This window comes from Bubalus kerabau, chromosome 4, assembly GCF_029407905.1.
Source record: "Bubalus kerabau isolate K-KA32 ecotype Philippines breed swamp buffalo chromosome 4, PCC_UOA_SB_1v2, whole genome shotgun sequence".
Lineage (NCBI taxonomy): Eukaryota > Metazoa > Chordata > Mammalia > Artiodactyla > Bovidae > Bubalus > Bubalus kerabau.
Window position 1 is genome coordinate 1887863 of NC_073627.1, and position 12617 is coordinate 1900479.

The window sequence follows — 12617 nt, forward strand, 5'->3', positions numbered from 1 at the left end:
CTTCCCTGCTGGCTCAGTTGGTAAAGAATCCACCTGCAATGCAGGAGACCCCGGTTCGATCCCTGGGTCTGGAAGATCCGCTGGAGAAGGGAACAGCAACCCACTCAAGTATTCTGGCCTAGAGAATTCCATGGACTGTATAGTCAGTCCATGGGGTCGCAAAGAGTCGGACACAACTGAGCGAATTTCACTTTCACTTTGGTCTCTGCATACTGGACTTCAGGAAACCCCCACCCCCACCCAGCACAGGCCAACCCCAGACATGGCAACTGAACATGACTCTGGACACTGCTCAACGTCCCCTGTGACAAAGTTGGGCCCTGGTTGAGAACCAGTGCTCTAGAGGAATTCCACCAAGTGAGATGTCCGGCTGGCTGCCCAGGGCCCTGCAGAGACTCACCGTGGGGGCGCTCTGTCCAGCATGCTGAGTTCACAACTGGAGAAGAGCTGGGAGCGAAGGGCGACCAGGGCACAAACCTCTGGGAGCGGCCCCAGCGTGTCCACGCCACAGTCAGGCCGCCCGTGGAGGCTCCCAGCCAACGGCCTTACAGCGGGGTCCAAATGCACAGCCACCCTCAAAAGACACAGGCTCAAGGACACCCCAGCAAACTCGCCAAGACGTTCCTGGAACTGCTCCGCCATCCGGGGCTCCCGCCCCCCGCCTCCCCAAAGGTCGGCCCTGCGCTGTGGTCCGAGAGCCCCACCCCTTTCTCCAGCAATTCCCCTAGCAGTTCCCTGGTCCACCTCATCCCACCTTGCCCTCTGCTTCTGGGTGGATCTGAGCAAGCCTGGCACTCCAGGAGGATGTCTTTCCCAGCCCCCTCTTCCTGTGTGGTGGCCCAGCCCCAAGCTCCCCCTGAGGAGCTCAGTTGATGAGGGCATCAAGCACAAACCAATTATACATGCAGGGAGCTCTTAGAGGCGATTCAGTTCTCTTGGTGCAGAAAACCAAGACCTGAGTTTATCGCATAAATAAGATCTCATAAAGGGCTTCCCAGGTGGCTGCTGCTGCTACGTCTCTTCAGTCGTGTCCGACTCTGTGCAACCCCAGAGACGGCAGCCCACCAGGCTCCCCCGTCCCTGGGATTCTCCAGGCAAGAACACTGGAGTGGGCTGCCATCCCTTCTCCCAGGTGGCACTAGTGGTAAAGAACCCACCTGCCAACGCAGGAGATGCAGGAGATCCAGGGTTCGATCCCTGAATCAGGAAGATCCCCTGGAGGAGAGCATGGCAACCCATTCCAGTAGTCTTGCCTGGAGAATCCCCTGAACAGAGGAGCCTGGGGGGCTACAGTCCATGGGGTTGCAAAAGAGTTGGACACGACTAGAGGGACTTAGCAGGCGAGAACTCATAGATAGCTTATAAAACTAGATGTACGCTAGCATTCCGATCCAAAAACACTTAGACAAGGTAACCTTTTATTGGTTTTAAGGCAGCAAGTCAAGTCCTCTGGTCCACATGCCTTTCTTCTGATGACAAGAGGAAAGATGGGGGCAAGGGAAAGGCTGGCCATGGGGCACCCACCCGGAGCACTCTTCTGCAGAGTCCACCCATCTTGTCCCTCCGGCCCCCACGTGTGATCTTCGTGCACTCTGGTCCCAGAGACATCGGGTCCCGTGGCCCCATCCTGCAGAGTCTGTGGGAGCGACTTCCTGGCCCAAGGCCCCAGGCTCAGCCAGCGTGGCCCTCTGCGGGGCTCTCCCAGGGGCAGATGACCTCCTTTTCTGTGGCCTGGTCACCTCGTGCTCCGGGGCCCGGGTCCTCCGAGTCCATCAGACAGGCCCCGCTTCCCATAGGCACGTCCATCTTGATCTGGAAAAAGCTTCAGACACACGAGCAGAGCAGTGTGTGGAGACGGAAGGTCACCACACCCGGCTCACCCGACCCCCCGAGGAGGCACAGACCCAGGCGCCTTTCTGGAAGCTGTGTGTGCAGTGACCCGCTCGGGGCTGGGGGGGGGACCCCTTTCACTGGGTGTCGAGGGAGGCTCTGTTTTCCTGCTGAATGAAGGATAATTCAGAGAACGCTTTATTTCCCTTTTCAAGGGGCTTCAGTTTTTTCGGTTTTGATGAATTCCAGATATTCCTTAGAACATACCAGGACCCAGGCCTCAGCCCCTTTAAACTGCCTTCTAATAAAGTGATGGCCACTGAGCACAGAGGTTTTCAAAAGCCCCAAGACTGCTGTGGCCACAAGCTAGAGCGTTCCCTCAGCAGGCCCCATCGGGAGGGATCAACGGACAAGTTCTTTCCCCCTGGATCCCCCCACCCCTGATGCACTGCACACAGCCGAGGCTGGAGACTTGGGTATCCATGGCAACCTACGGCCTCAGCACGGAGCCGCCGTCTCCAAGACCATGCGTGGCCGAAACGCAGGAGCATGGCGGAGGGTGGAGGGGTGCTCCGCGATGTCTCCCCCAAGACCAAACAAAGGTGGGGCTGCCTTTGTGTTGCACTGTCCGTAACTCTTCTTTCTGCCCAGGAGCTCGGAGCCCTCAAGTGCAGCCCGGAGCCCCTGTTCTTCACCAGAGAGCTGCCTCGGGGCAGGGGGCTCTCAGAGGTCCGTCTTGCTTTGCCGCCCATAGTGGGGATAACAGGGGCCAGCCCTGATGGAGGCTGCACACTGTCAGCACCCTGTAGCCCCCCTGAGTGCTCCCCAGGGCAGATGTGTGCAGGAGTGGGTTGGGGAGGGGAGGGCCCCCCAGGCAGGGGTGGGGACCGGGGCCCAGCACCACCTGTGGGTCCCACCACTGCCACTGAAATTCCTGACCTTTTAAAAATGCAACAAACTCATTAGGCCAAGGTTTTAGGTGGGGCAGGGTGAGTGGAAGAGGATTGCGTTGTTGTTTAGTTACTAAGTCATGTCTGACTCTTTGCGACCCCATGGACTGTAGCCCACCAGGCCCCTCAGTCCATGGAATTCTCCAGGCTGGAATACTGGAGCGGTTAGCCATTCCCTCCTCCAGGGATCAAACCTGGGTCTCCTGCATTTAGATGGATTCTTTACCACTGAGCCACCAGAGAAGCCTGGAAGAGCATGTTAATAGAAAGGGGGAAAGATGGAAAAGAAAAACAATCCCATGGACTGTATAGTCCAAGGGGACGAAAAGAGTCGGACTTAGCTGAATTACTTTCACGTCACTTCACTTTCCTTTCCCCTAGAAAGACCGCAGAGGGCAGCGCTGAGTCTGGAAAGGGTCTGGAGGTCAAAGGTTTGTCCATGGGGTCTGCTTTCCAGAATCCTCCTCCTCACCCAGCACTCTCCCCCCTCCATCTGCCCAGCCCCCAGGCCCTAGACCCCAGACCACAGAACCTGGGTCCTCATCAGACACCCGTGTGCACACATACACACAATCCTGTGTGCGCACACACACACACACAATCCCCATGTGCACACACACACATTCTGTGCACACACACACAATCCCCATGTGCACACACACACAATCCCATGTGCGCACACACACTCCCCATGTTCACACACACAAAATCCGTGCGCACACACACATACTCCCCATGTGCACACACAATCCGTGCACACACACACACTCCCCATGTGCACGCACACACACAATCCCCATGTGCACACACACACAATCCCCGTGTGCACACACACAATCCCCGTGTTCACACACACAATCTGGTATGGACACACACACTCCCCATGTGTACACACACACACACAATCCCCATGTGCACACACACACTCCCCATGTTCACACACACAAAATCCCCGTGTGCACACAACACAATCTCCGTGTGCACACAATCTCATGCACACACACAATCCCCGTGTGTGCACACACTCCGCATGTGCACACACACAATTCCGTGTGTACACACACACTCCCCGTGTGTGCACACACAAATCCCATGTCCACACACACTCCGTGTGCACACACACAATCCCCGTGTGCACACATACACACAATCCCATGTGCACACACGCACACAATCCCCGTGTACACACACACTCTCCATGTGTGCACACAGAATCCCCATGTGCGCACACACAAAATCCCGTGTACACACACAATCCCCGTGTGCACACATACACACAATCCCACGTGCACACACACACACAATCCCGTGTGCACACACGCACACAATCCCCGTGTACACACACACTCTCCATGTGTGCACACAGAATCCCCATGTGCGCACACACACAATCCCGTGTGCACACACACTCCCCATGTGCGCACACACACAATCCCGTGTGCACACACACACACTCCCATGCACGCACACACAATCCCTGTGTGCGCACACACACAATTCATGTGCACACACACAATCCCCGAGTGCACACACACACAATCCCCATGTGTGTGCACACACTCCCCATGAGCACGCGTGCACACACACACATACACTACCCACTCCATCCTTACTTGGCTGCTCTCCGGGGCCTCGGTCGTGATAGCTGCCGGCTGGCATCCCCCAGGGGCTGCACCTTGCCGTGGGACATAGCGGGACACTTTGGGGAGAGCCGGGCGAAGACCGGGGAAGCCAAACAGCCTCGTCTTAGGAACCGCCCGAGGGACAGGCGCACGCGCGCCTTGGGCTGGGCCCGGGGCCGGGGCTGATCCATGGAGGCCCCGCGGACCGCCCCTGACACGCCGGCCTCCCGCTTCTGCTCGGACCCCGGGGAGCCCTCCAGGGCCACGCTGATGGGTGAGGGACAGACGGTGCTGCTGGGCCTCCGGATGAAGCGGCTGGGCGAGCGGAAGGGCCTTCCAGGGGAGCGGCAGCTTTGGGAGAAGGGGCTGGAGGGAGACGGGGGCGCGCAGGTTCCGGTGTACACAGCCAGATGGGGGCTGGGAGCCAGCCGCTGGCCGGGCTGCAGAGAAGGAGAGAGACGGGGAGTGAGGGCACAGCTGGCCCCGCCGCGGGCTGCCCCCTGCCCATTCGGCCCCTTCCAGGCTGGAGCCCAGGCCCGTCCGGTTGCCCCTGGGGACCAGGGAGGGGTGCCCCGAGCCCCCTGAGAGAATGGCACAGCCTCAAACAGGCTTCCCCAAGCCCTGGCCGCCTCCCCAGGGCACAGCTGGAGGCTCCTCCAGGCCTGGGAGCTGGCGGCGGGCTGGGGTTTCCCCTCGACCATCAACTCCACTCTCCACGAGCATGGGCTCCACCCACCGAGCATCATCCTGTCTCCGCCCTGCCTTGGTGCCACATGTGGTCTGCAGGCATGTAAAACCCTTTCCACAGAGCACTGGAGGTGGCGCAAGGAGCCCTGACTTGTGCGGACCCTTCCAGGCCTGAGACCTGCCGCCGCGTCCTGAGCCCCGACACTCATCCACCGCCACCCTCTCCTGCGCCTCCCACGGGCACCGCAGCAGGGCCTGGGCCCCCGGGGGAGGAGGAGACTGGAAATACAGATAAGGCGGCTCCTTGAGGCAACCGCCCTGGGCGGCTTTGGCCCTGGGTCCCCGACCAGCGGGGCCGGTCAGCTGAAGGAGCCCGAGAGCTCCGTGCGAGTAGATGGGGGCATCAGGATCCAAGTCCTGGGCAGGGAAGCTCGCTTGTCTCGCCTCTCCCCCGCTGGGTTTGTGTCCCCCAGGGCCTGCCGCCGCAGCCGTGCAGCACTTGGCAGCCCGGTGTGGTCCGGGCTGGGGGCTGGGCCGGTCCTGGGCCGTGCCGGGAGAGGTGGACCAAAACTGCCTCCAAGAGAGGACTGGCCTCAGGGAAGCACAAGCCCTCTGTGAAACCATCACAGCCCCACGGCCCAGAGCGGGTGTCTGCCCTGGGGGCCTGGGCATCGCCTGGGCCCGAAGGAGGGTGGCTGCGGGCCCCAGCCTGAAGAGGGAAGGGCGGGCAGGCAGACTCCCAGCAGCCCTCAGAAGAAAAGCAAGGCCTGGAGACTACTGGGGCTTAGCCCTTGGGGTGGGGTGGGGGCCCCACGGGGGCCCCACCCTCTCCCACTTGCTCCCTGAAGCTCAAGCAAGATTCTGAAACAGCAGCTCGCAGCCACCAATGCTGATCCACTGCTCAGACAGGCCTACCAACCAGAGCCAAGGCCCTGACCCAGGGCCACTGGGTTATTATGCTTACTAATCACCATCGTGATTATTATTAACATGCTTGAGAAGCTCAGAAATTTGAGTTTCTGGCCTGCAAACTTGATGTGAATTATTGCAGGTACCTCCAGAGCAGCTAACACTTACTATGCCCATTTTACAGATGAGAAAGCTAAGGCTTCCAGGAGCCAAGCCCAGGAACGCAGGGACGGTCAGCAGGCTTTGCAACTGGGCTCACTGGCTCCACAGTTAACATGTGTGATGCCCAATGGATGCTTACAGGTCAGCATCGCACGGGGTGTCCGTTATAAATGCAGACCCCAGACTCACCCCAGACTCACCGGAGGGGAACCTGAGTTGGGGGACAAAGCCTCACAAACACCGAGGGCACTGCTTTGCAAGTAAGCAAGAGCCAGGTCATGTGAGGAGCTGAGCCCTGTGCTTCTGACGCCGCCTCCTACAGGGACTCACGTCTCCCCTGCAGGACAGTCTGCAGGGAATGGCCGTGATGGAGGGTTTGGGAGGTGACTGTCAGGCATGTGGCCCTGCGGGTTATGAAGACCTACTCTGTGCCAGTTCCCTGCGAATCTACAACTGCCCCGTTTTAGAGACCAGAATGTTGAGGACGGAGCGGTTTGGGACCATCCCCAGGCTCCCACTGCAAACCGGTGACTGCAGAACGTAGAACTTTAAGGTGGCCACCAAGACCTCAGGATGGGTGTGAACTGTGAATGTGCTGGGCAGTCACCCCCATGATCATGCCGTGAGATATGGCATAGGTGACTCTGAATCGTTCCGGTGACACTGAGCTCTTCACCTGAACCCTTCAATCCTGAGTCTAGAAGCCAGAGACAGAAGTCAGAGAGGCTCGTGATAAAAATCCAACGAGCCGGGGTTCTCCATGGTTGGCTTTGAAGATGGAGAGTGGGGAGCAGGTGGTAAGGAGTTTGGGCAGCTTCTGGAAGCTGAGAGCAACCAGCAAAAAATGGGGCCCTGGGTCCTACAACAAGAGATGGGATCCTTCCAACAACCTGGAAGCAGACTCTTCCTGAGCCCCCAGTGAGAACTCACACAGCCCGAGACACCTTGACGGTGTGCCCGGAAATCCTGCGAAGCCTCACCCAGCCAACCGCGAGCTCATAAATGGTGGCCGTTGGTGCGAACTTGCTACTCGGCGATTGTTAACTCTTACCGTGACCAAATGAGACTCTGACCCCAGGTCCGTGTAACCCTCAAAGCCCTTGCTTGCCTACTGATTCACATTGCCAGCCTGTTGCCTACAGGGTTTGGGCAGGACTTGGGGTGCTGGGCCAATATGCCAAACTGAGACCAGGCTTTGTTCAGAGAGACGGGAGGTGGGGCAGCAAGGTTCTCCTTCCTCCAGTTCACCAAGGACACCTGCGCCTCAGGGCATCACCTTAAACCTCACTCATTCAGCCTGTGATCAACTCCTGTTATGATCCCACTTCACAGATTAAAACACTGAGGCCCACGGAGATGAGGCAGCCTGACCCAGGGGACTTCATGGCACGCACCCCCACCTGACTCCGGGCTCTCCCACAGCCCACCCCCCTCCCCCAGCACCTGCTCCTCCCCGGGGTGAACGACAGGACAGGTAAAGAGGCAGCTCTCATCCAGCTTCACTCACCTGTCCTGAGAAGGTCCTTCCTTCTGGGTGAGCAGCCCTGGACACAGCCCAACAGGCCCTGGACACTCGAGCAAGATGCCTCTTCCTCCCGCTTCCACCACGATCCCCAGTTGCCACAGCCCCGGCAGCCCAGGCCACACCCACTGCGGGCGTGAAACAGCAAAGCAGCGCGTGCAAGGCGCATGGCAGAGAAATGGTGCGACAGAGACACAGTGATGGCGAGCTCAGCTTCGCTTTGTGCTGTTTATTTTCCCAGGAGAACGCGATGGCGTGGAGCAGGCCGCTGACATGAGAGCACGAGCTCAGGCTTTCATGAAAGGCAAAGCAGATGGTACAGGGATGCCATTCACGTCCCATCCAGAAGCCAGCTGGGAATTTGGAGGAGACCCTGCGGCCACTTCCTGGGAGCAGGCAGGAGGAGGGGGCCACCTTCCGGGCTGCATGCTCTGCACCAGTCCCCCCTTCCCGCCCCCTCTCACTCTCCCCGTCTCTGCTGTCCCCCAAAGCAAGTGAGCACACTCGACCCCACGGTGGAAAATCCACACGAGCCAACTCCCCGTTTCTTCTGTCTGTCATCTCCTCTGCCCACCCCAGTGTCAGCCTTCCCACCACGGCCTGATCAGTCATTGCCTGCTGCTGGTCAGCCCTCACCCAGGAACTGCGGACAGGCCACAGGACAGTGATGCCCTGCTCTCCTCCCCTCGGATATATCCTAGTGGTCCCTGGAGGGCCAGATTCTCAGCGAGGACAGAGGCAAGACGGTGTGAGTCAACAGGGCTTTAAATGCCCTAAATAATAAAGAATGGTAGGTCACTGTACTGGGCAACACGGACATGCAAGGGAGCATGCGCTTCAAGAGCGTGAAGCTGCTAGGGATGGTGGTGACGCTGGTGGAGGTGATGCTGGTGGTGATGATGGAGGTGATGGTGGAGGTGACGCTGGTGGAGGTGATGCTGGTGGTGATGATGGAGGTGACGGTGGAGGTGACGCTGGTGGAGGTGGTGAGAATGAGTGAGGACAGTAACAGTAACAGTGGATGTGACGCCGCTCACAGCACCAGCATCTGCCGAGCACTCACGCCGGGCATTTCCCAAAGCACTCTACTCGACTCTCTAGCCCGTGTATTTCCACTCAACGCTCACAACAAAAGCAGTCTTTTCTCTAAAAGCCAAGCTTCACACTGGAATTCTACAGAGACAACCCTGGCACTCTGTAGCACAACTTACCTTCTAGCATCAGATACACCCCATATGGGTAGAGAAACTCAGACTGTTTAAAATATGGTAATAACAGAATTGAGAAGGTGCCTAAGTACAGGGCATAATAAGGAGCATGACACTAATTTAAATGTAGCAACAATATTGTCCAGATAAATACTGTTTTTATATCATTGAGAATCAAAGAGGCCCTGTGGGGCTAACAGGGATGGAGAGCAGAGACTAAGCTGGCAGGGGCGGGGCCCGCGGCTGGAGTCCAGAAGCAGACACGCTTCCAAAACCTCAAAACTGGGGAGGGACCTGTGGTTTCTTCCTACAGAACATGAGAATTTCCAAGTGGACCCCTTGAGTCCCCAGGCCAGACAGTTCTCCGTCCCCAGGTTCTTCCAGCACGTCCGTGTCACGCACTGCCCAGCCTGGATGCGCTCACACCCTCGTCAGCCCCGTGAGGGCAGAAGACATCTGTCCACGTTTGCAGCTGGGTCAGAGCCCCCACCACAGGCCCGCACACAAAGCAGGCATTTAAAATCCATCGGTGGGTGTGGATTAAGAGGCACAAACTACTGGGTATAAAATAAGCTGGGTGCCAGGGCGTGATGCACAGCACGGGGGCACGGCCAACGCTTCACAATAACTTTAGACAGAGTACAACCCATAAAAATACTGAATCACTCTGCTGTACACATGAAGCCAACATAATATATAACCTCACTCTACTCTAATAATAATAGAATAAAAGACATGTGTGGAGCGTGACTGCTGCCATCCAGAAGTGAAGACATTTGTCATCCGCCTTCCTTCAGATGGGCTCACGTGTCCAGTAAAGAATGACAACCTACTTGGTTGACATGCCTACGCCTCTGCTTGGATTGTGGGGTCCTTGTGTATCTGACATGAGGTTTCCAGCAGCATCTCTGCCAGACCTACTACGTGTCTGACCCGGAGCACACAGTACTCTGCTGGAGGATGAGTCGCGTGAAGCAGACATGTCTCACAAGTGAGGAATGGGCAGGTGAACGGCTGAGTCACAGATGAACAAGACACACTCCATGACCTGAAGGTTCAAGGTGCACTTCGACACGCCCACCAGCCACCCCCACTCTGCTGGGTGCACAACCTCAGCTCACACACGGTAACTACGAGGGGTGGCAAATACCTCCAGATCATGCTCCGCAAACTTTCCCGTTAAAGTAGGACAAACAGCAGGAGAGCCAGGGAGCCACACTGTCCCAGGAGTCTGAGGGCAGAGCCTGAATCTGCCACAGCCAGGCATGAGATGGCTTTGATGTCTCAAATTTCATCTTAAAAATTCATGTACATCTTGCAGTCTAATTCATAATATATTCATGATTATTTTAATGTGAAATTTTAAAAATTATCTATCTTTCCTCCCATTCCAAATCTTCAAGTAAAACTGATGCTCCAGGCTGGGTATCCTCCTGGAATTCACTGAGTCTGGTCTAAGAAGCATGGATCTGGCCCCAACGCCTCAGTTCACAAATCACAAAGCATAGAGGTGAAGAGACTTGCTGAAGACTACCTGGCTAACAGGAGAATGAGGACCAAAGCCTAGGAGGCCTTCTCCAAACCCAAGGCTCTGCCCACTCATCCATCGACTTATCCCTCCATCCATCCATCCATCCATCCATCCACCCACTCATCAATTCATCCATCCATCCATTCACATAATGCATTGATGCAGAACTAATTAGATCTAAAGCCTTAGACTCCACATGGTGAGGTATTGTCCCCCACTCAGGTCAGTTTACAAAAGGTTCATCACCTGGAATTTCTCCTTGAGGTGCCCCCCCCCCATAGGAGGACTCCAGCATTCTTCAAAGGAGAGAGAAACAAAGCGCCTCTAGTTGCTCTTTCAGAGTGTAAGCTGGTCTCTGACTGGGAACAGCGAGTACCGCCCCACCACAGGCTCACCTAATCTAAAGCTACACAGAAGGGAAGCACCAACATCTAGAAAATAACCCAAAGAGAACTATCTTTGACTCTGACTCACTTTGAAAATGTCACAGACCTCCAACCATCCCTCCTTCTACGAATGAAGACATCAGCACTTTCATCCTTTGTCCAGAAAGATGCTCCGTGTTACCTGGACCCATCCTGAGGCCTCCAGCCTGAGTCCTTCATTCCTACAAGCTACTAATTTCCCCTGGCATCGTGTAACAGGGGGAGAGGAGGCAAAAACGAAGGAGAGACCCGGCCAGCCTTCAAAACTCATCCTGAGAACAGGCTCAACAGAACTGTGTCAGCAGAGCTGCTCTGGGCTGGTTTGACGAGGAACCTTGAAGCAGCCCCTTGGGGGGAGGGCGGGGGGCGGGTCTCCAACTGCTTTAGAGAAAAAGTCTAACTTGGAGAGACTGGAGGAGGAGCTTCCTGAAGCCACTGGACACAAACAAAAAACCTGCCTGAAAGAACTACGCGGAGGGGTGGGGAGGGCCCTTCTGAACGTCCTAAAGCCAGTGGCGGTTCAGGAGGCGGCTTTTCTCTCTGGCTCTCACCCCAAGTGGTCCGGAGGGAAGCAGGCAGATGTCACAGCTATGGAGTCAGGTGCCCAAGCCCCTGCCTTTGCCCACCTGAGGCCACGGCGAGCTGGAGGGGTCGTGGGAAGCCCAGGACGGGGGTCTGAGGAATCAGTGTGAACCCGAGCGGCCCACCGCCCCACGAACACAGAAAGGCCTCCTCCAGCCCTGCCTCCCCCACCCCGGGAGGAAGCAAGTGTGGATTTATTTGGGAGGCGGCTCTTTTCTGAGTTGGCTCCTGCGGTCCAGCTTGCTCATGACCTGGGTGATGTCCACCGTGGTGGCCGCCTCCCGCGCCTTGGCTTCCTCTTCCAGCTGCCGGAGGATGACGGGGCTGGGGCTGGAGCGCAGGTGCCGCCGCAGGAACGGGAGGCTCGAGCTGGAAGGGAGGAGGGGGTGGTCGGCGGAGCGCAGCACTGGACACCTGGTGGGGCGAGGCCGGCCTCTGGCGGCCCCTCATCCTCCCGGAGAACCTCAAGGGGGACCCTCGGAGGCCCCCCAGCCATGGGAGGATGGGGCCTGAGTGAGCCCCAGCTGCCATTAGTTCTTAGAGGCCGCCAGAGGGCTTGGGCAGCACCGAGCACAGACCACCCGCCACAGTGTCTGGAAACCAACATGTCCCCTTAGCTTCCTAGAGGTTCTTCTGGAAAGAAAGGGACAAGGGGGCCTGGGTACTGGAAGCCCAAGGGCTCTCGCCCCCCGGGGAGAACTGGAGCATTTGTTCTCAAAAGTCAAGGTTCTGGTAAGGAAGGAAAGTGCGAGGCCATCGCAGAGCGAGGCAGGACCGGCAGAGGAAGGGGAAGGGGCTGGAGGTCTAGGGATGCGCTGGCGGCTCTGTGCGCATGCGCCGACCCGTCCGCCTCTTCCACCGACGCCACCCACGCATCGCCAAGACCGCACTGTCCACCATCACCTCGGGGGCCAGGACACAGCTCCGGGTATGTGATGGAGGCGACCGTGAGCAGGCTTGGGGAAGCATTTCAGCCGCAAAGGGCGACTTCAGGCCTAGGAGCTCTCCAAATTTCGGGAGCATGTAACCCCTGGAACTTCCGTATCCGCCGGGGGAGGAACCACGCCCCCACCTGTGAGCCGTGCCTGAGGCTCGGTCTCCACCCCCAGCCCTGCCTGCTTGGAGCTCCACTTAACTTGCTCTGGAAAACTTCCGTTTCGTGCACTGTCTCACGCCTGACAGTCATGGG

The 12617-nt window shown here is 57.5% G+C and overlaps 1 protein-coding gene across 1 annotated transcript in view; it reads right to left on the reverse strand.

The window, feature by feature from the left end:
* Positions 1-1414: 1414 nt before the first annotated feature.
* RGS9 (regulator of G protein signaling 9) overlaps positions 1415-12617 on the reverse strand; it is a 53565-nt gene continuing 42362 nt past the window's right edge. The window contains exons 17-19 of the mRNA XM_055574960.1: positions 11680-11797; positions 4394-4842; positions 1415-1822 (exon numbers count right to left, since the gene is read on the reverse strand). Coding sequence (XP_055430935.1) covers positions 1672-1822; positions 4394-4842; positions 11680-11797 — 718 coding nt within the window. The 3' untranslated portion in view covers positions 1415-1671. The remainder of the gene's footprint in view (positions 1823-4393; positions 4843-11679; positions 11798-12617) is intronic.